The sequence below is a fragment of the Perissodus microlepis genome, chromosome 16 (assembly GCF_051167445.1).
Source record: "Perissodus microlepis isolate ML-2025 ecotype Zambia chromosome 16, ASM5116744v1, whole genome shotgun sequence".
Taxonomy (NCBI): domain Eukaryota; kingdom Metazoa; phylum Chordata; class Actinopteri; order Cichliformes; family Cichlidae; genus Perissodus; species Perissodus microlepis.
This window is the reverse complement of record NC_140476.1, coordinates 13,314,381-13,337,133: the sequence shown is the minus strand read 5'-3', so window position 1 is coordinate 13,337,133 and position 22,753 is coordinate 13,314,381. Positions and strand designations below refer to the sequence as shown.

Sequence of the window (22,753 nt, the reverse complement as noted above, 5' to 3'; positions counted from 1 at the left end):
AGTAGTGATGCTGCATCAGTCTGCTGTATATAAAGGCTGCTGATGTCCAATCACAGCAACTAACGCCGGTCTTTTTTTCTCCTCCGAGTTTCGTCATCTCGTTAGAAACGAAACTGACTGAAACAGAAGCAGCAGATTTTCCTCTGAGACTGAATTTCCTCTGATGTCCTGGAAGAAACGAAACTTTCGGAGGAAAGTTGCCCCGCATCCCGCATCATCCAGCTGCCTCCTAGCTAGATGATGATGATGCAGGAAATCAGAGGAAATGCGACTTACAGCCCTCCGCTGTTATTTCACTCTGTTCATCCTTCCTAAGAAATGTACTTGAAGACAGGTATTTATCTTACAAACGTAGTAAAATCCCCACATGAACAATCTTTGCATCCTCAAATGTACAATACAATAGTTGGTTGGCTGCAAAGTAAGCTAGTACACCTGCTTGTATGTTTGCATGTCTCTTATGGTGGCCTGTTTGACCCATAAAGGGCGTAATTGGATGAGTCAGTGCAATCATAATTGATATAAAATAGCAAAAAACTATTGATGAAAAAGGAAACATGACTTATTGTTTATTTAAAACAGTAATAAACCTGTAGGTTAGTAAGCAGGGGAGGCATGGTTATAAAAGAGTGCCAGTCTCTCCAAAAATCAGCATAACTGTGTAAAAAAATAAAGATTATGTCATGTTTCTCTGTCAGATGCTCTCATCATCTGTAGGACAGTGAAAACCCCTCCCCTGCTGCTGTGGGTTCAGATGGCACCATGCTGGATAACACAGTGATCAAGTAGAGCAGCGGTCTGCTCAGACTGTTGGTGTAGTTTTAGTCTTTCCTGACTCTGACCTTGATTCTGATGACATTCCAGTTGCTCCTAAACAGCAGAATAAAACGACAGTTCTTACAAATGTCCATCCAGGTCTATGCCTTTAAATTTAAAGACTTATTTCTTTCATTTATTTATTTTTGAAAATCATGTCTGTACTTTAATGAGTTGAGTCACTGTAAGAAAAGCTAATATGAGAATGTCCTTTCAGCTCCTTGTACAAATTGTTGACAGACTCTGGTTCAGATATTTTTTGGACATTTACTGCCACGTCATACTAGGTCAAGTACACTTGATCTCTCTCTCTCTCTCTCTCTCTCTCTCGCTCTCTCTCTCTCACACACACACACACACACACACAGTGGAAAGTTCCCAGTGGATTTTTCTTCATACAGTGAAGTTAGGAGTAAAACGCAGTCTTTCAGGTTAATTTAAGTGGTATAAGTATTGCATTAATTGTTTACAAATTTTTAACCTAAGGTTAAAAATACTTAACCAACTTAAAAAATTTGTTTGAGTTTGAATAAACTTAAAACACCTGAGTTTCCTAATGTGTTCTCAGCCTGTTATAATTCTAGACAAAGAGGAGTAGCAATTCTAATACATAAAAATATTAATTTCACAGTACTCGATACAGTTATAGATCCAGAGGGCAGATTCCTAATCGTCAAACTATCTATACTTAACCAAAAGCTAGGTATTGTAAGTATATATGGTCCAAATGTTGATGACCCCTCATTCTTCCACGGTTTTTTTAGTACACTCTCCGAACACCTAGACTGCACAATTGTTCTGGGGGGAGACCTCAACCTGGGACTAAATGAAGAAATGGATAGGCTCAATACAGCAGGAACTCAGCGTAACTGGCAGTCCACAAATATAATCAAACAGTATATGAGCGACTTTGGTCTTTGCGATGCATGGCGCTCCCTTCACCCCAATAGTAAGGAATATACTTTCTTCTCACATGTCCATCACTCCTACTCTCGTCTGGATTATTTTCTGGTCAGCAGCTCACTGCTGAGTAACATTACAGACACTGAGATTCATCCTATAGCTGTCAGCGATCATGCTCCTGTATCTTTAACACTAATACAGATGAATAATACTACACCAAGAAAAAACTGGAGATTTAATACATCACTGCTCAAAGACGAAGAGTTTATCAAATACTTTAAAAAAGAATGGACTCTATATTTAGGCTTTAATGACATTCCTGGAACATCAGCATCTGTCCTCTGGGAAGCAGGGAAAGCCGTGATGAGAGGTAAAATAATCTCTTTCTCATCACATAAGAAGAAAGAAGAAAACAAAAAAATTCAGGAACTAGAGAAAAACATCAAATCCTTAGAAAAAGCCTATGTGTCACACCAAGATCAAGAAATATTAAACAAAATACGCAAGACAAAACTAGAATTAAATGAAATTATTAATAAAAAGACTAAATTCTTAGTACAAAGACTTCGCCTGCAAAATTATGAACACGGTAACAAATCCGGACAATTTCTTGCTAACCAGTTAAAAATCAATAAAGAAAAAACAACTATATGTGCTGTTAAAGATTTATCTGGGAATACAATATATGATCCTAAAAAAATAAATAACATTTTTAGGGATTTCTATGAAACTTTATATACACTACAAATAAACCCATCTAAAAACGAAATTGATCAATTTCTCGACAACATAACTCTTCCAAAATTATTAGACACCCAAGCAATAGCACTGGATTCGCCACTGACGCCAGGTGAACTCCAGGAAGCTCTGATAAGTATGCCCAATAATAAGGCTCCAGGTCCAGATGGTTTTCCAACAGATTTTTACAAAGAATTCTGGACAATTCTGGCACCAGTTTTTCACAGGATGTTGCAGGAAATCAAAGAAAATGGTAGACTACCACCAAATATGAACTCTGCAAATATCAGTCTCTTACAAAAACCAGGCAAAGACCCTGTATATCCCTCAAGCTATCGTCCAATATCCCTTATTAATGTAGACCTTAAAATAATCTGCAAAGCTCTCTCAAAGAGATTAGAGAAAATAACCCCCCTTTTAATTCATCCTGACCAAACTGGTTTTATAAAAGGTAGGCACTCATCAACAAATACACGTAGATTACTTAATTTAATAGACTACTCATGCAGTAAAAACACTGAAACCATAATATTTTCTTTAGATGCAGAAAAAGCATTTGACAGAGTTAACTGGAAATTTCTATTTGCAACTTTACATAAATTTGGTTTTGGACCCTGTTTCATAAACTGGTTAAAAATATTATATAACTCCCCAACAGCTTGTGTCAGAACAAATGACCAAACATCCTCCCGCTTCTCTCTTCTGAGGGGCACCAGACAGGGATGCCCACTCTCCCCTTCACTGTTTGCAATTTTTATTGAGCCATTAGCAGCAGCAATTAGACAGGCTACAACAATTAAGGGCATAAAATGTAAGAATATAGAACATAAAATCAGCCTTTATGCAGATGATGTGTTACTTTTTCTCCAAAACTCACAAACCAATATCTCTGGGGTAATTGCATTGATAAATTCCTTCTCAAGTGTCTCAGATTATTCAATTAACTGGTCGAAATCAACAGTTCTTCCGATTAATTGCTCCTTCCATAATTCTTCTCCTTCCCCACTGCAATGTGGAAATATAAAATATTTAGGTATCAATGTCTCTCCTAAACTTTCAGAATTAACTAAATTAAACCACATCCCACTTTTAAAGACAGTAGAAGGCGACCTGGCTAGATGAAAATCTTTACCCATATCACTCATGGGAAGGGTCGCCGCTATAAAAATGATGATCTTGCCAAAAATAAACTATTTATTTTCAATGATCCCAAATAAGCCATCACAAGATTGGTTCAGATCTCTAGACTCGTACATTTCTAAATTCCTTTGGAAAGATAAACCCCCACGTATCAGCTTAAAAACACTACAAAGGACCAAGGATAAAGGAGGATTAGATCTGCCTAACTTTAATCACTATTTTTTAGCCAACAGGCTTCAGTTCATCTCTAGATGGTTTAAACACACCTTCTTAGATGAACCTTGGATAGATGTAGAACAGGCACTATGTAATAACCTAGAAATTTCAGACCTACCATTTATCAGCTCAAACATCAAACGACATGAATGCTTTAAAAGCATCAATATTAGCTCTTCTCTGACAGCATGGTGGGAGTTTCTAAAAATGACAGAGTCTTCATTAATCCCATGCAAACGTACACCTATCTGGAACAACCCGGACATATTACAAAACAATAATATGATAAACTTTTCAGACTGGAGTTGCAAAGGAATTAAATACTTGGAACATATATTGGAAGGAACAGACTTTATTTCGTTTGACAGACAAGTTATACAATATGGGATCAACAAGAAACGATTTTTGGAATATCAACAAATTAAATCCATAGTAAAAAAGAAATTTAATCCCAGTGAAGCTGAATTACAAACACCACCAAGTGTGGTACAATTTCTTAGTCTAAAACTCCCCAAATTATTGTCTAAAATATACAGAACACTTTCTAAAATAGATGAATCAATATCCCTTCCTATTGCAAAATGGGAAGCAGATTTATCAATCAACTTAGACCCAAACCTTTGGTCTCAGATATGCTTAAAAACCTTTCAATGGATCAGAAATCCCAGTTTGCAATTAATACAATACAAAATATTACACAGAGTGCACTATACTGGTCATAGGATGTTCAAGATGGGCTATACGCCTTCCAACAACTGCTCACACTGCACAGCAAATACACCGGACAATTACATCCACGCTCTTTGGTTCTGTCCACCAGTTCAGAAATTTTGGCGTGAGATATGTGAAGACTTATCAAAGTGTCTGAAATGTAACATTCCAGCCTCCCCTTTAGTATGCTTGCTGGGCAACTTGGATGAGGTCACTGCAGAAATAAACACAGCCCACGTTGTTTTTACGGCCCTATGCATTGCCAAGAAAATGGTCCTCATTAACTGGAAAAATAAAAATAATCTTAATTCTAACCAATATAAAAACCATCTAATAGATCACATTAGTCTTGATACAACCTCTGCCATCACATTTGATCAATCCCTTTGGGCTCCTTTGATCGGCTTCATCACCTAGTGGGGGTGGGGGGTCATGGTTTGGTCCTGCCTTCGCTATTGTGGTTGATGTGGGGGTAGGGACGGCCTTAGGGCGTCTGGGGAGTCCCTAGGGACGTTTCCCTGGAGGGCCTAACCTGGGGGCTGTGGCCATGACCTGGTTAGAAGCTCTGGGGCTCTTGGATGGTGTTTTCCTTGTGGCTGCGTACAGCGGAGATGGGGGAGGGAGATGGGGGAGGGTCTGTGCTGCCGGACGTTGGTTACTGGCCTGGTAGCCTGGCTGCCCCTGGGAGGGTCCGGGACGGGCGTGGAGGCTTGGGGGTCTGGGGGTGCTCCGTCCCCCGGTCTGGGGTGCTGGCCGGGCCTTGGGGGCTTGGGTCCTGTCTGTTGTGTCGCCGGAGCAGTGGGCGGGTGGGTGCAGGGGGGCTCAGCCCCAGTGCAGGGGACCTCTGGTGCATCGGCCCAACTAGGGGGCTCTCTAACTGGTGGGGAGGTTGTTACATCTTTGCAGGTGGTCTCCTCACTACAGGAGCTCACTCTGCAGGTGGGGGGAGAGATATAGGAGAGGGGGAGAATGAACTCAACCTGGGTGTCTATTGTCTTGTGTAGTTTGGGAGATGATTGGATGATGGGGTGGGTGCAGTTTTCTCTGGGGTGGAGTCGGGTGGGCTGCCCCGGACTCTGTGGGGCTGGGCAGTGCTGCTGCTGCGGGCCCCGGTCCGGATGGGCCTGGGCCTCCTTGCCCTGGTGGGTTCCAGAGCGTGGGGGTGCCTACTGGGGTCAGCGGGGGAGCTGGCCCCAGGGAGGGGCCGCTTGCCCCTCCCTTTCTTCCCTCCCCATCCTCAGCTGCCTCCCTATTCCCGCTCTACCACACCCACCCACACATGCAGGGCTTGGGGTGCAGGTATGTCACCAGGGTGCAGGGGAGGCACTCCCCCTCTGTCCCCTTCTGGCCGCCTGTGCCTCAATTTTATTCTGCAACCTAGACATCCACATTACTCACACTCTCACATAACACATACATATAGGGCCTTGGGGGTGGGCACGTTTTACAGCATCCAGAGGATGGTCGTTGTACTCCAACCCACCTCTGGCGCTGGTGCCCTACCCTCAATTTTAAATGCCTTTAGACACTGAGGGTTTTCGGGAGGAGCCGTGCTGCTCTCTGAGAGGAAGCTAGTACCATGCTCTCCTGAGTTTTAAATGCACTTTAGAACAGCACACAACAACATTACATATGAGCGGGCGTAGGGAGGTTTGAGGTCTTCACTCACCCCGGTTCTGTTAGCCGTCAGGGCTGGGGGGCTGGGAGGAGGTGCTGGCCGTCAGACTGGGGTCTGGGATGCGGGGCCTCCCTGCTACTGCAGATAAGGAGGTGGTCGGCTTGCCTCCACCCCAGAGAGAAGGGTTACATCTCCTGGGTCTAGGTGCGGCTTGCCCCTCTGGGGGCGGGGGTACCTGGACCTGGTATATAGAGTATGTTTGGGGAGTGCGACTGTCTGTGCAGTGTCTATTTGTGTCTGTCTACACGTTGGGTGAGTGCCGAGTATTTGGTTGTGCATATGGGGGTGGGAATGCACGTCTGTGTCCGCGTGTGCCTGTTTGTCTGTGTCTATATGTCAGGTTGGGTCTTAGACTCAACCTCTCTGGGTACATCTCAGGCCCTCTAAAGTACGGAGGCCTATCTCCCCTCACCACACTCCCTGCCGGTGGCTGATGCCCTTAGACGTTGGTGTGTTGGTGGTCCTTGTCATCTGGGGCTGGGCGCTCATGCATGTACCGGCTCACTCCTGGTGGCCGATTGGCGGGGCCGGGCGCCTGTGGCCCGGCTGGGCTCCTTCCGGGGGGGTGGGATGCCACTGCAACCCCCTCTGGCCTCTGCTCCGTAGCTGCGGGGTGACCTCTCGTTTGGGGCTCTACTCAGCTCTTCCCAGGAGGGTGGCACGGTTCCCCCCCCCTTTGGTGGTCCTCCTCGGGTCCTTGTACTCTGGGGCCTCTGGATATCTGGGGCCTGGATCTCCTCCATACCTGCTTCATACCCTGGTGGACGGGGCTATGGCTCCCCACACTCCCTAGCAGATCGTTACATGGAGAAACCTTTGGAATACAAGCATGCTGATCCACACAGGTATGCACACAGGTGTACACACGGGTGTTCACAGACGCGGACTACACCTTTCTTGGCTGCTGCCTCAAAGCACATTGTGCGCTGTCTATCTTGCGTGCTGCACAATATCGTTTATTATTTAGTATCTACTGTTATCTACTGCTAGCTAGTTTATTGTGATAGTGCTGTTTTTATTATGTTGCTCTTTGTTGTTTGCTTTCTCTTCTGTTTTTTTTCTCCATACAGGAGATCCAGGCGTTTTGTTTGTTTGTTTGTTTGTTTTTTCCTTTCTTCCCCCCCTTCTCACCGTCTCTTCTCCCCTTTGGTTTTCTTTCTCTCCCTCTCTTTCTTTCATTCTTTCTCCCTGTCCTATCCCCCAGTCACGTCTGTCCCGTTTGTAGCAACCGAAAATAAAATAAATACATAATTATAATAAAGGTCAATCAAATGGACCAATATGGCAAGGCCATGATGATCCACTTGGTAAAATAAATCCGCTTGGCATCTTTCTTGGCCTTAAGACAACAATTCTGATGGCTAAAGATCCAAACGGGACACAAAAAAAAAAAAAAAAAAAAAAAATGTTTACAAATTCACAATATGCAAATAAAATCTTAATCGAAAACCATCTCTACCATCAACTGTTAAAGGTGTTTCTGGGTCTCCATAATGCTCCAGATAACATTGGAGCATTATGGAGGCATCATTACAGTAAATTAACTGTATAAAAAGTGAACCATATGAAGACGATTCTGACATGAGCGATGAAACAATAAGTGTAAGGACACATGAAGTATATGAAACTATTCATCAGTTATCCGATAGTAAAGCTTGTGTTTGGATCACATTACTGCAGAACAATTAAAACATGCTAGTTTAAGGCTAGCTCCTCTTCTAGCACTCTGTTTCATTGGGTTTATAATTCATGGCATACTACCAGACTCAATGATGTGTATTTTTCTGAAGGACAAAGCTGGAAAGCGAGTTGTCTGGATAATTATGGTGCTAGAAAGAATCTTGTTTGATAGAATTAGTGTGTCTTTTCCCTGGATAATCAGTTTGACTTCAAACCAAAGCACGGTACTGACATGTGCATGAAGGGGTCAAGGGTCAAGTGGCTATCTTGTCATTCCAACCATGTGCAGTGGTACGGTACACAGTGAAACAAGACAACGTTCCTGCAAGACCATGGTGCTACATATGACACATAACAGACAATCAACACAGGACTGCATAATGTGCAGTGTGCAAAATTGCAAAAAACAAAACAAAGACAGTGCAACATCAGACAGAACAGAGCGATACAGACACAAGACAGTACAGGCACAACAGTGCAATAGAAATGTGCAAAAGACAGCATTGTGCAAAATGTCACTTGGTGTATGAAGGTGTCTCTGTGTGTATGAGATTGTGCAGATAAGTGCTTGGTAGTGACGTGTATGAAGGTGTGCGTGTGTGTGTGTGTCAGTCCAGTCTCTGAGTGTTCAGGAGTCCAATGACTTGGGGGAAGAAACTGTTTCGCAGTCTGGCAGTGAGGGCCAGTACCTCTTGCTAGAATGGCAGCAGGGTGAAGAGCGTGTGTGAGGGCATGTGTTGGGTCCTCCACAATGCTGGTGGCTTTGCGGCTGCAGCGGGTGCAGTAAAAAGTCTGTGATGGAGGCAAGAGAGGCTCCAATGATCTTCTGAGCTGTTCTCACTCTCTGGTGTGAGGTATCAGTCAGGGTGGGATTTTGTCTCCAATTTTATTTAATTTATATGTTGATGATTTGCCCATACAGCTGAGAACCTGTAACACTGGATGTATGTTAGGTAAAACATTGACTCATCTTACATGTGCAGATGACCTGGTTGTTTTTAGTCGAAGTAGTGCTGGATTACAGCAGCTTCTTAATATCCGTACTGAATACGGTGTGCTATATGATATAAACTACAATGCTATCTTGATATGTAGAACCAAGCAGGATAAACAGCTAAATTTCCCTGTGTTTAAACTGTCTGACGATACTCTTGAGGTTCATAAAAAGGTGAAATACCTCGATCACTTTATTACTGATTAAATGAATGATGATGACATATACAGACAATGCTGTAAGCTCTATGTGCAGGCAAATACTATTGCACACAAATTCAGCTTCTGTTCAGTTCCAGTTAAAGTGGCTTTGTTTAAAAAGTATTGCGCACCACTATATACTGCCCCCTTGTGGTCATCTTACAAGCAATGTAGCATGCAGAAGCTGCATGTTGCATATAATGATGCAATGAGAATCCTTGTAGGATACCTAGAACTCTTAAACTCTTAAAAAAATTAATGTTCACTTTTAGATAACGACTGGATGGCTCTAGTAACAGTATAATTTTAGCACTCACAGTGTTCCCATTTTTCATCCAGTCGGAGGAAGCACTGGTTGAAGTGTTTGTGTATTTATTGATTTCTTTTAAGTAATTGTGTATTTTATATATATAATTGTTTTATATCTTTATAATTTTTTATTAAGGCCTAAATGTTATGGGGTTTTTTTACACTATGGCCATAAAGTTTTGCAGCTTTTATGCAAAGACATGTTTGATATAATGACACTTGAAAACTATTGTTCATATGCTCTTTGTAATCACATTTGCTATTCTCTGCTCAGATCCCGATCCCCGATGGTGTGCCTGATGTAAAAGGAAATCTGTCAAAACATATGGACTTACTGCATGTCCTCTCAAACACAGAATTAGACCTCTGGGGGCACAATCACCACAATTTATAAAAGATAAAAGAAGTGGTAAATCTTTGCTGTAACATTCAGTGAAATCACATCATAAACACACACACTGTCATTATTTAGTAAGTACGCTTTATTTCTCAAAAGCCTTGGGTACATGATTATTAAAAAGAGACAGTAAAATTCCAAAAGTAACTATAGAAGTATTAGAAAGACTGGGAATCAGTTTACAAAGGTGTTTGAAATATGAGATTGCTGTTTCATCATTTCATTTTCTAAGTAAAATTGAATAAAAATTGAAAAAGTTTCCATTAAAATATTTTGTATTTTTATTTCCAGAACAAAACTACTACATTAAAACCCCTCAAACGCCAAATACTGCATTAAATATTTTGTTTCATCTGAATGCTAAAGAAATCTTTGCAAAAAACAAACTTTTATTGGAAATTCATACGGTATTGTTTTGGTCCTCATTATCATAAATCATTTAAATTTAACAATACATACTTGGGTCACAGTAGTAGAACTTGCTTAAAACATAGGAAAGTAAATATTTCTAAATGCATATAAAAACACTAGTGAGTAAATAGCATTGACACAAATAAAAAATATTTTTTCTTTAATATTTTCTGTGATTATTACTGTGAAAAATTAGACAACTTGAAATGATTTTGGTTGTGATGCTAAATAATATTTCAGCTTTAGATTGTAGATATCATCCTTTTAACATGTCAAAACACAGTCACACTAATTGATAGTCCATCTGTCTTAAATCCTTAATTCACATATGCTTCTATTTTATTAAGGAGCTCAGATGCCTTGTTCAGTGCCAGCATTTCATTCTCTGATCTGAATCGTCCGTTCGGTATGTGGGGATATGGATGGCAGTTGGGATATTGAGTCCTTTTGGGATCCACTCCGAGTGTCTGCAGGTTTTTCACAATCTCAGGCAGATCTCTCAGTTGGAGGCTGTAGCGGGAAACTTGTGCAGCAGTGGCTGAAATTGAGCTGCTGTTGGGGTGTTGTCCATTTCTTTTATAGCATGCTGCTATGAGAGACTTTTCTACTGCTTGATGGACCTTAAACAGACACCACTCTGTGCTCCCTCCACCAGTGTCTTTGTGAGCTGCATTGAGATCGCAGCGAGCCTGTCTACACCAGCGCCTGGCCTCTTCTCTGTCTGGCCTTGGGACATTTTCATTGTGGGTCCAGAAGTTGTAGGAATGGAAACCTCTATAGCCTCTAGAGAACCTCTCTCGACTATTTCTGTGATACCTGGCCTCCTGATTCCACTGTTGATAGAAGCCTCTGAAATTTGTGTTTCTGCTTGAAAAGGTCGAGCCTGCAGCTTTGGGTTTGCTGAGCTCATCAATTCGATTCTGTAAATATTTGAATGCCTCATTGGCGAGAGACTGGCAATCCGGATTTTTGTCAGGGTGCCACCTGAGGTACAGTCTCTTGATGGCTTTGTGCCTCTCCTCCTCATGAAGCCTCCAGATCTCTGCCAAACATTTATCAATTTCCCTTTTAGCTTCCTCAACAGAGGCTGGTAAAGAATTTGTTGATGATTCAGAAGAATGTGGCACAGCTCCTGTCAGTGGTTCCAGCTCCATGCAAGTGTTTTCTTCTGGTTTTAGCGTCTTCTTCTGTGGTCCTGGCTCCATGCATTTCCTCCTTTCTGTTTTTACCTTCTTTTCTCGTTTAAACTGAAACAGATCAACACAGCTGACTTCAATGGGCTCATCTTCTCCTACTTCTATTTTGTATCTCCATGAATATGGTCCATTGTGACCAGGCAGTTCTTCAACAATAACTGCATAAATGTACTTGTCATCAATGCTGTAGCCAACATATTCCCCCTCTTCAAAGTTGTTGAGGACATTCATGTCCAAACAATCATGCCATTCTTCTGGGATCTCTGTCCCAGGGGCTGCTGGACTAAAAGAGGAACTTTCAGTTTCAGCACTGTCACGGATCTGATTTTTAGCCAGAGTTTTCCGAACATCTTGCAGATCGTCACACATGAGGAGTTGTCCCAGCACTGGAAGGTGAACCGATGCAATTCTGTTTCCTAAAAGAACATTAATCTCTTTTGTCAGTGTCATGATGACTTCATTTATTACCTTGGGAGCCATGTCATCATTGTGCTTTAAGTAAAAGGTGCACCCTTGTTGCCCTCGTTCCACAAAAACATCAGTTTCTTCATCAGTTTTGGGAAGTGGCTGTTTATTGAGCCAGAGTGTTGTTTTCAACATTTTGCAGCAGATAATCTGTATACTGCCAAAAATCTTCTGACATATGTTAGAAGCATCTTCTTGTGTTATTTTGCCTTGCAACTGCTCTCTAATAAGACAAATGAATCCATATTTAAAGCCTCCTGAGGAGAGATGTTTAGCAAACCATCCACTAAATTCACAGCCAGTCCCAAGTTCACAAAGCTGCATCTTTGATTCCACAACTCTTTCCTCTGTGAACTCAGACAGCATCTTTGGCTGAAATTTCTGAGGCAGCAGTTGCAACAGCTGATGATGCATGTATTTGTCGTTGCCCAAATAACATTCACTGAGTTTCTCAAGCAGCAGGAACTTGTTCTCCAGCGCTTCTTCCAACCTTTTGGTCTCAAACACTGTGTCGTTGTAGCAGAGTGTGGACGATGGGTATAATTTACCATCTACTGCAGGAAGATACAGAGTCTCAACATTTTCAAGAAGCTTCTGGTTTCCCTGAGCACTGATTAACTTAAACAACTGCTCAACAGCTCGTTTCACAGTTCTCAGCTGGTTTGAATGTAGTTTCTGTTTATCACAGGAATCAGCGTAAACTGCTGCCAAAACATTACAATATTGCTCTGCAGTAGCTTCGTTCTTCACACCAATTTTCTGAAAGAACGGTGCATACATTGCATCTTCTGGAGTAATCTTGTACAGATATGGTCTGAAGTCCAGATCATAGGAGAGCGACAGACACACGTCATCAGACCTCATAAGTTTTGTGTCTTTTTCAACCAACACAACAGGAAGACCAGCCAGCTGGTTTCCTTCAAATCTTTTTGCTTGCAGGTAAGCGTACGAACTTCTGAACACTTTAGCTCGTGTTTTGATCAGCTGGTCAGTTTCACATGGTGACTGACAGATGTTTCTTATGTTACTGGTTACACAGTTTGGAGGTGGTTCTTCATGAGCTCCTGCATTTTTCATCATCTGCACAAGTTTCTGTGTTGTATAAACTGGTAGGTCTATAATTGGCATTGAGGTCCAAATCAAATCTTGATGCTCTGGATTTTTCTCAATCAACGAGCCTCTAATTTTAACAGTAGTTCCTTCAGCAGCAAATGGTTGGTGGTAGATGGACAGTTCTTTTCGAATCATAACTGGAAAAATGAATTCGATGTTGGCAATCCTCTCCAAAAAATGTTGCTCTTTAATTTTGATGTTGCATGCTTTATTTAAGGCTTCCCTGAAAAGTAATGATGATTTCAGTTTCATGTCTTTGAGTCTTCTGTTAACTTTTGCTTCTGTTTCCAGCTGGTACGCAAAATGTATTATCTCGTCCGCTGACACAACATTCTTCATTCCAAGTTCTCTGACCAGCTCTTTTGCTTTTTCTGTTGTGTAGTCATTTCCTTCACACAGTTCAGTCCAAAATCTCTCAGGTACAAATCTCTCGTGGGGCAACATTCGTTTGTACAGCTCCACTCTCTCATCAAAGTAGTATGATGCAGGCTCCAGTCTACCTTGAGAACTGCGAATCAGTTTCACTGTCTTCAGTGAGGAGATGATAGTTTTCTTGTCCTCTGAAGAGTAACGTAGTGACAGCAACAGTTTGAGGCTGTGAAGAATCTGTGTCTCTGTGAGTTGGTGTACAGCAGGTAGAATGAACTTCATGAAATACTCCAAATCGTTCAGGACCTGAATGTTGAGTGTTTGTGACAGTGTGTGGTTCTCAGAGTTGTGTTTCAGAAAAATGCTGCTGTTTGTAGGTAGGTTGAACAAATCTGGAAATATGACTGTATATTTGATATTAAGGATGAAAACCTTCTTAGGTCCATCAATCCTCACTCGTTCACCATGTGTTGTTTCAAATATTGGTAAGGATCTGAGCTTCCTCACATACTCTTGGCTGACTTTGGATTTGGATAATCCCGATTGCAGGAACATCTGAAACTCTTTCATATCATCATTTGAAAGCTGGGAAAACTCTGAGCGATTAATGTTGTATACTTGATCCAACACTGAGCTTTCATCATCTACATCAAGAAGTTCATCTTGTAGACATGAATATATCCATCGATCCATCTCAGAGAAGAAAACATGATCAAACCTCATAAAACCAAGTTTGAAGAGGATGCCTGATATGTCTTTGTGTTTCTGTGAGGCAAACACAACACTTGACATGTGTTTCATTGTTTGCAGGAAGTGCTTGTTGTTCAACCTTGGACACACAACAGGTAAAATGTAGCAGTCACTGAAGAGTTTCCTCACATCACTTAGTGTCAGGCTTTGTTCATCAACTCTAGAGGTTGGTCGTTTAATTTCACTTGTTATGAACATCCAAAGTGATTTCAGCCACTCCAACATTGTCTCATTTGGGACATGAAGACCACAGAGTGGATCAACATAGCAGTTCTTAAGAAGATGCTGAACAAATGGTTTCAAAGCTCTTGCTGCACATGGCAATGTTAACGTTTTGACAAAGTTAAAAGTTTGTAGAAGACGAATGTGCTGAATGTTTGTGTGATAATCTGCAAATGTTTCCTCACAGCCAAAGAAGAGATTTGCATATCTTGATATCCACTTGGGTGACTGGGAGTTGAAAACTGTCAATACTTTATCTCTTCTGAGAAGAAGTGGAAGCCCATCAAGTAAATTTGAATTGTCTTGGGTGACCTTTTGTGAGGAGAAATCTTTTAAACAAAAACTCAAGAGCTCTGAACATCTTATTTCATCTTTGATCAAAGTAGCACTTATGGGTAAAGGCAAATCTTCATCTGTTTGGGTTGGATCATTGAGAGGCTTTGCTCGTAAGAAAGTCTGCACAGTGGAGGGACTGACCTCTTTCACTTCAACCCCAGCAGATCTGAAACTTGTCCAAATCCTCTGCATGTTTGTGGAATAAGGAACCAGCTTCATTCCAAGATCTTCCAAGATGGGCATCAGCTTGTAGTTTGTCAGGTTTGTCAGATAAGGGTCCTCAAGTGAGTCTGTTTCACTGACATTACACCAGTCAAATGAGAATTCTTTAATTTTTTTATCTGCAATTTTCCGTGTTGAGCTCTTCATCACAGGGATTACATCAAGGCCTTTTTCTTTCAGTGATCTGTATACTCCATGTATCATTTCATGCCAGTCTGGGCAAACATCCTTGGACACAGTTGGCCAAAAACACAAGTATTCTGTACTGAAACATGAGTCAATAAATGTAAGGGAAACTTTCTTGACTGCAATGCTGCGCCTGATGTAATGCAGGAGATCTGCATACAGTGGTGCAATGACATTCTGTTTCAAAATCTCATTCCAGTTTGATTTCTTACTCTTCCCATCTTCTTTCCAAAGGCTTCTCCTGGCAGAATCAACCTCAAAGTTTCCATTGACATGTACTGGCAGTCCAGTTTTCCCTGGCAAAGGAAGTGAACAAAAGGCTTCTCCTTTAAAATCCATAATGCTGGATCCCTTTGTGTTCACACGTGCTGCTAATGAAGCTTGGGGAATTTTGTCTGATATTTTCAAGAGAAAATTGTATTTGAAGGAGCCAAATTGTTCTGCAACAATCCACTTACTTTGTCTTTTATCTGAGGTGGAAATCACAATTTCATAGAAAATCTTGTGCGGTGTTGTTGTTTTGTCTGATTGCAGTGCATTTTGTAGATGTTTCACAAAAGCATCTTTTTCTTCCCAACTTTTCTGTGGCAGATTTTTTTCAACCTCAAAGATGGTTTTAAGTCCTCCTGAATAGTCACTGATTTCATGGACTTTGATTTTGCAGATGTTTTTCAGAAAGAGAATTAGTCCTTCAGGATCTTCAGACAGGGCAGAGCACAGTTCTTTCATGTCGCGGTCAGTGACTCCTTGCTGTGATATTTTGGAGGTATTTGCATTTGTACCCATTCTCAGAGGTAATCTGAACATGGTGCCCTCTTTAAGAGAAAATTTGTCTGGAAGAAAGGATTTGTAGACATCTACGTACATTTCTTTGAAAGTGTCAGCTAGTTTATAGCCAATGCCATATCGTTGGTTATTTGAGTGATTTTCAATGTATTTTTGATTGGGGTCAGAAATGCAAAGTACTTCATCTCCTGTAAGGATCGAAGGGCAGTCAGTCAGATGGTAAACAGAGTTGAATCCAACTCCGTACTTGCCTATCTTCCCTGGGGTGCTGTGCTTTCCTCCCTCTCCCAGCTGTTGAATTCCCTTAATGTCAGCATCAGAAAACACTTTGTTGTTGAACACACAAAGTGCTGGACCCTGGAGATTGTTCCATTTCTTCCCAAATGTTTTTTCTTTCCCATGTTGTCTTTTGTCCCAGATGAAGTGAATTTCTGTTGCTTCTGCATCATCAGCATTTTGGATGAGCTCTTTAAGGATATCCTTCTTTGATGGATAGGCTGAAATTATGTTTTTAATACGAACAGTCAGCTGTTCCTGCTGTTCAAAGTCAAAAGCTAATGGTGACATGTCATCAACTATGTGGTTTTCCAGAGAATGATGCCTTGTTGTTTTGATTCCAAGGTGGCGAGCCATAGCTCGTGGGATATTCTCGTGACATAATGTGACACCTGAAGTGAGTGGCATCCATGGGCTGTCATTGTAAAACAGCTCACTTGCAGGTTGCAAAACTCCACGCTCATTGGGTATCAGACAGTCATCAGTGATTTTCAATTTGGCTTCAAATATCCCTTTGTTTAAAATTGTGAGGACAACTGAAAGATCACTTTTTGGTAGGGGCTGGTTTCCATGTTGAGCTTTTAATTCTTGCAACACAGTTAGAAACTGAATGTTTGTGAAACGTTTTTCAACACCTATACATGTCCAGAGGTTCCTGAAACTTGTGAAGGCAGCTGGAAGTACGTGGAGATAGGGCTTTGCTTCAAATTGCCCGTTCTCAGCTACACGATCAACATTCACAAATGTATCGCCAATGAGGATGAATGGAAATGAATTTGCCCAGTGTGGCATGCAAGCGTTTCCAAAATGAGAGATCCACTGATCCAGAAACTTATAGCACTCAGATGCTATTTTGTAAAGCATGGATCTGTCAATAGAGTGGGCTTGTTTGCTTGTTTGGTGCAACTGCATAAAAACTATTTTTGGTTTTGGAGTGCTGTGAACTCCTAAAATCAGTAGAACTGGATCTGTGTTGTGTATGTTTAGATTAGTATGATCCAGCACTGGTTGTGTCATGTTAACGAGAAGGGAGCATTTGTCACTAAAAACATCAGTGGGCCTTTTAAGTGTTACATTTCCTTCCATTTTTGCATCACCAGGTGAATATGCTGGAAGAAATGCAGTTGTCCTCAGTGTTTTCCAGTGGTGAGAGTCTTCATCATAAATGTGATGCTTCATCAGTTCAAATAGGCACTTCAAGTGGACAAATGCTTTCTTTTTGTCAATGCTCCAGGTTTGATTAATTGTGCCCGCTTTCTCTGTGATGTCTTCCAATGGGAGATGGTCATTTGCCATACCGAGTTCCAACAAACGCTGAATCCTTTTTGGAGATCTGAAGTCATTTTCAGATCCATCAAGCAATCGTCCCTCTTTTGGTTCAAAAAGACAGGCCACTTTCCCTGTAGGATTCACAAGTTTCCTGACATGTTGGAGCTGTCCACCCTTTGTGGGTATGCATGGATAGCAGAGCAGCAGATTGTCAATTTCTTTGATATGAAGGTCAATAGCATGCAGCACAAGGGTATCTCTACTCTTCGAGTTCATTGTAGTTAGGTTACTGAACACTGCTTCTCTGTAGAACTTCTCCCAGTTCCAGGTCCTGTTTTGTAAAACCTTTTCAAGGCCAGCCTGTTTGAAGCTATTTCTCAGCCAAAGTGGAAGAGGAACAACATGATTGGGTCCTTTTGCATATTTCTGGCAAACTTGAACTGCAAGGTCACCAATCTTTTCATCATTTTCAATGCTCTCATGTAGAAATCTGACATTGTTCATTGAGAACCATTGTTCTCCATCACTAAAGAGTTTTGGACCAACAGAGTCATCAACGATAGTTGAGTAAAGTGCATCCACTAAAGGCTTGAAAGGTTCAGTCACTTTCTCTCTATCAGGCCAAAAGGTGTGATAACAGTAACTCACCAGCTGCTTATTTTCTGACATTTTCTTTAGTGCCTTGAGTACAGTAACATATGCTGTCACTACTGGATCCTGAAGGAGAGCTTTGTTCCAGTCATTTTTCACTCCAGTTTCCCACAGACCTTTTCGGTTGCTTGTCACAGCAAATGTGCCATTTACATTGACAGGAAGACCTGTGTGAATGGGAAGAGGAAGGAAGCAAAAGGCCTGTCCAACAAGATCTGTTTGTAATGTGGTGAATTTTCCAGTTTCGGGATCATTTTGCAAGGGCACAGCAATCCCTCCAATGGGCAAAGAGAAACTGGCCTGCTTGTTTTTGTGAATGGCCATTTTAAAGGACTCATCTGTCCCAAAGCAGTTGTACAGGAGCCAGAACTGAAGTTTAGTTTCATTAGACTGCTGACTGGATATTTGGATAATTCTGACTGTGCAAGATTCAATTAGTCCTTTGCATTTACCATCAACTTTCATCAGTGATTTCTCAACATGACGTTGCTTGGACACACTGGTGTCATCAGGAATCTCCATTGCACTCACAGTGGTTTTGGACACAGAGAAGATGGTCTCTATTTCGTTTTCTGTTGGTGGAGTTGATCCATTGTGTGGGATATTTTGGAGGGATAATGTAATGATGTTCTTTAAAAAAAGCAGATGGGTTTGTGAATTCTTAGAAAAGAGATGTTGAAAATCAAGGATATTGGGTTTTTGATACACATTTGTGCTTATTTCTGATTTGACAGCTTCTTCTTCACTTCGGAAAGGTAGTTTGATCAGAGTGCCTGGATAGGGTTCAGGAGGACTTTTTCGGGTGAAATTACAGTCAAAAATGTTTTCATATGATCCAAACTGACCAGGAAAACAATGAAAGAGTCGCTGTTGACAGAGATCCAGCTTGATTCCAGGATTTGATTTATGTTTAATATGTTTTGTGAGATGAGTAACATTTGGATCAAGTATGAGAAGAGTGTTGCCACTAAGGATGGAGGGGACATCTGTCACATGATACACAGTGTTGAATCCAAGTCCAAACTTTCCAATTTTTTCCACTTTGTTTTCCTTCGAGGCTGAGCCAACTCTGACAATATTTTTCCAATCCTCTGCTGTGAACTGCTCATTATTAAAAGCCCAAAGACAAGGTCCCTGACAAAGAGCCATGTCAGGGTCAATCAGGCTTTCAGGGGCATCTCTGTGTACTCTGAAATCCACCAAGAACTTGCAAACATCTGCCCCAGCATCCTCTGCATTCTGGATGAGCTCTTTGAAGATGTCACTGTGTTCATCGTACTCTTTAAGAATGTTTTTTATTCTCATTGTTATTGGTTCAGATTGTCCACACTGCTCTATTCCTATCTCCTCTGGATCAAGGATGTGGGTACTGAGAAAACGAATTTCCAGCCATTCAGCCGCTGCTTTTGGGATTTCCTCATGTATGACATAAATTTCCTCTTCTCTGCAGTTTAGTTCTTTTAGTCCATTTTTGCTTACATCACAGAAAAGAGCTGTTGATCGTGGTTTAAGGGTAAATTTTCCTCCCTCAGCAATGACTGGCACTGGGATGTCATCCTCAACTGTTTTCTTCTCTTTCCAGAGCCAGTTGAGAATTTCTATTGACACTTTGACCTCAGAGGAACTTGCAAATGGCGGTTGTCTTGCTTCAACATTTTGCTGGACAGAGTACAGAATGCCCAAAATGTCTTCATTGGAAAGTACTGTTCTCAGGCCAAACTTCTGGAACAATGTTCTGTATGGCAAAAATTCCTTCGGCATCTTCCCAATGTAAGAACTCAGATCTAGATTATTTGGGTATTCAAGAACCAGATCCTGGGGTGCAACAAACTGGTTGTGAGTCCATAGCCAGCATGTCTCATTGTCCATCATTGTAACAAATACAGAGGCATTGTCTTGCATGTGTTTGTAAATGCTGTGCAGCTGTCTTTTGAAGTCTACATCTGTGTCAGGATTAACCATTTCCAGTGCTTTTGATTTCAAGACTGACAGATTCTCAGTCACTTTTTCGGGTGGTGGTAAGTCTTTGAGACCAAGTCTGTTGCTAACTCTGTCACTGAGCTTCCCTGTTAGTGGCATTACATGTCCAACTATGTCCTTATACACAGAATGTCTTATTTCATTTGGGCAAAACAAACAATACTTCTGAGATTTATCACTGAATTGTTTCTCACTTCCAGGTTGTTCACATGGGATCCATTTAAGCATTTTGAGGCAATGAAGTTGTTTGTGAGAAAACTTTGTCAGTAGATCATTACTTTCCACCATTTCCAGGAGAACCTGAGCTCTTCTCAGAGCCTCAGTTTGTGAGTTCATGCATAGTTTGTCAGTCAGGGTGGCAGCATGTAGCAAATGTTCAGGTGAGACATCTATCTCTTTATTCAGTAATCCGATTTCTGTTAAGCTTTCCAGCATCTGCAGTGAATGAGTGTATGAAGGCGGTGGAAAGAAGTCTGACTCAAAGATGACTTTAAAAGTCTGAATTCTTGGATCAAAAAAGTCAGATGCCTTTTTCAGCTGTCCATTCACCTCAATGAAGCTCAAGTCCTTACAGCTACATTTCAGGGATTCGTTTTGTGAGAAAAGCACCTTACCATGCTGTAAAATCCAAGTCATTGTTTTGTTAGTGTCGTCACTTCTGCAAGTGCCTTTCCTTATGCTGTCAACAAGAACATTGGCTGCTTCGGCGGTGTCCAAGAGATGAACTTTGAGCAGCTGTAACAGTCTGCGGTCAGTCTCAGTAGAACACTGGATTATGGAATCAGGCATAGGGAGCTCTGTTGGTACTGTTAGGCCTGAGATCAGAAGCACAGCTTGTTTTGATTGAGCTGCAACACTGAATCCTTTCATGGTTTGAAACAAAGGCAACTTCAAGAGAAAATCTTTCTCTGTTTTTGAGAGAGAATCCAGATAAGACAGATAGTCTTTCAGTTCTTCTTGTGCTGTGTGAGAGGCAGATGTGAGTTCTGTGACAAGATGTTGGCAATCTAAATTCATCAGGACCTTCAAAACACTCCTTGGAGATGGGCACAGCACATACGAGTCAAGGTCTTGATGCCTGAGCCACTCATTTCCTCTCACCACTGTGCCACCAACTTTGTTCACCAGCTGAGTTATTTGGTCTGGCAAATTCAGCTGTTTACTTTTCTGAAAGATCAGAGTTGTGTTCTGCTGTAGTTTTGCTACTGATACAGTCTGACTGCCAGACAGAGGACTAACTGGTATTAGAGGTATGTCAGGGAAAGGACTTAACTCATTAAAATGATTGTTGAGAAAGCTCCAGAATTCTTGAAACCAGTCCAAAGGTGGATGCTGAATGTTGCCGTTTTCCCATGTAACAACGTTCTTCCCTGTCTGCTTCCAGTCTTGTGGCAAATACCTTCTTGTATATTCAGCTACACGGGTTGCATCAACATTGATGATCTTGAAGAAATCTAAAGAACAGATCATAAAAATAAAGAGAGATTTTAAGAGCTGTGCTGTTTAAAAATGCGTGTATGGTAGGTACAAATGACTTTCAGGTCTCTGTATACTACTTTGACCTACTTCTTCTGGCCAGTTTTTTCAGATGGGCACTGCAGGCTGGAGTCAGATCATTTGGGATGAAGAGGTGCTTACAGAAGGGCAACAAGAGTCTGCACAAAATATAATTTTGTTAATTCAATTTAACAAAAACAAAAGTAGTGATATCTGTTGATCAAACTGTTAGGAGTCGTGTAATGGAGGCGTGGTCTTTTGCTCCACTGCAGGGGAGGGATGGTGCAGCAAGCTCGAGGACTAGTGCCAGGTAGCCTGGCAGGGCAGCTGCATTCCAACTAGAAAAAGCTCCCCTTTTTCAGTGACACTGGGACTGGGAACTGGAAAGTTTGCTGGCCGTTGTCAGAAACGTAAAAACGAAACTGTTCACTGTAAATGAAACTCTTCACAAGCACCCTGTGCCTCACAAGCAGTGTGGGTTAAGTTACTTGAAAAAAGTAATTAGTTACTAATTACTGATTACTTCTCTGCGGCGGTCAGTGGGGGTTGGGGGTTGGGGTGGGACCTGTGAATTTCACATTCCCATGGCAGCTTGCTAGGTGCTTGCTCAGTTTAATTTTTCGCTCTAGAAAGAAGTTTTCATCCCACGCAAAGTGTACAGCGGACGCTAATGTTTTTGTCATTCTTTACAGAATCAAACTTAAAGTAATGTCAGTACTTCCAAGTTTTAAACTCTACATGGTCGTTCTCTCTCCTGCATTCCACACTATTCATTGTTGATCTAGGCACGTCTGTTGCTGCCACGGACATCGCACATGCTTACATCATTGTCATGAGACACTCTCACAAACAAAATTACAGCGGTTTAGTAATGCAGTAATGCAGGGTGTTTACGGGAAAGTAACGAATTACTTTTTTGCAATAGTACTCCTTAAATTACTTACTACAGATTACAGTAATGCGTTACTTGTAACGTTTTACTGCGCATCTCTGCTCACGAGTCATGACTTGGGTTTACAATTTCATTCAATATATGAATATTCTTCGAAATCTTATAAGCCCAGTGGATCTGTCCACCTTTTTTGGTGAACATAGTCGAACAGTAAATCAGGTCTTTTTGGATGTCTAATTACCAAAATTTCTGCTGCAATTAAAATGTGGCACTATGTCACACTATTCAGCTTATGTATGCTTTATTTTGGTTTTATCAGACGTAATGATAAGTGCTAGTTTTGCCTTAAA

At 41.4% G+C, this 22,753-nt stretch overlaps 1 protein-coding gene across 3 annotated transcripts in view; it reads right to left on the bottom strand.

The window, feature by feature from the left end:
- Positions 1-9,849: 9,849 nt before the first annotated feature.
- LOC146370510 (sacsin-like) overlaps positions 9,850-22,753 on the bottom strand; it is a 55,124-nt gene continuing 42,220 nt past the window's right edge. For all 3 annotated transcript variants that reach the window (XM_084908683.1, XM_084908685.1, XM_084908684.1), the window contains exons 9-10: positions 21,581-21,669; positions 9,850-21,468 (exon numbers count right to left, since the gene is read on the bottom strand). In XM_084908683.1, the coding sequence (XP_084764809.1) occupies positions 10,511-21,468; positions 21,581-21,669 (11,047 nt within the window). In that variant the 3' untranslated portion in view covers positions 9,850-10,510. The remainder of the gene's footprint in view (positions 21,469-21,580; positions 21,670-22,753) is intronic.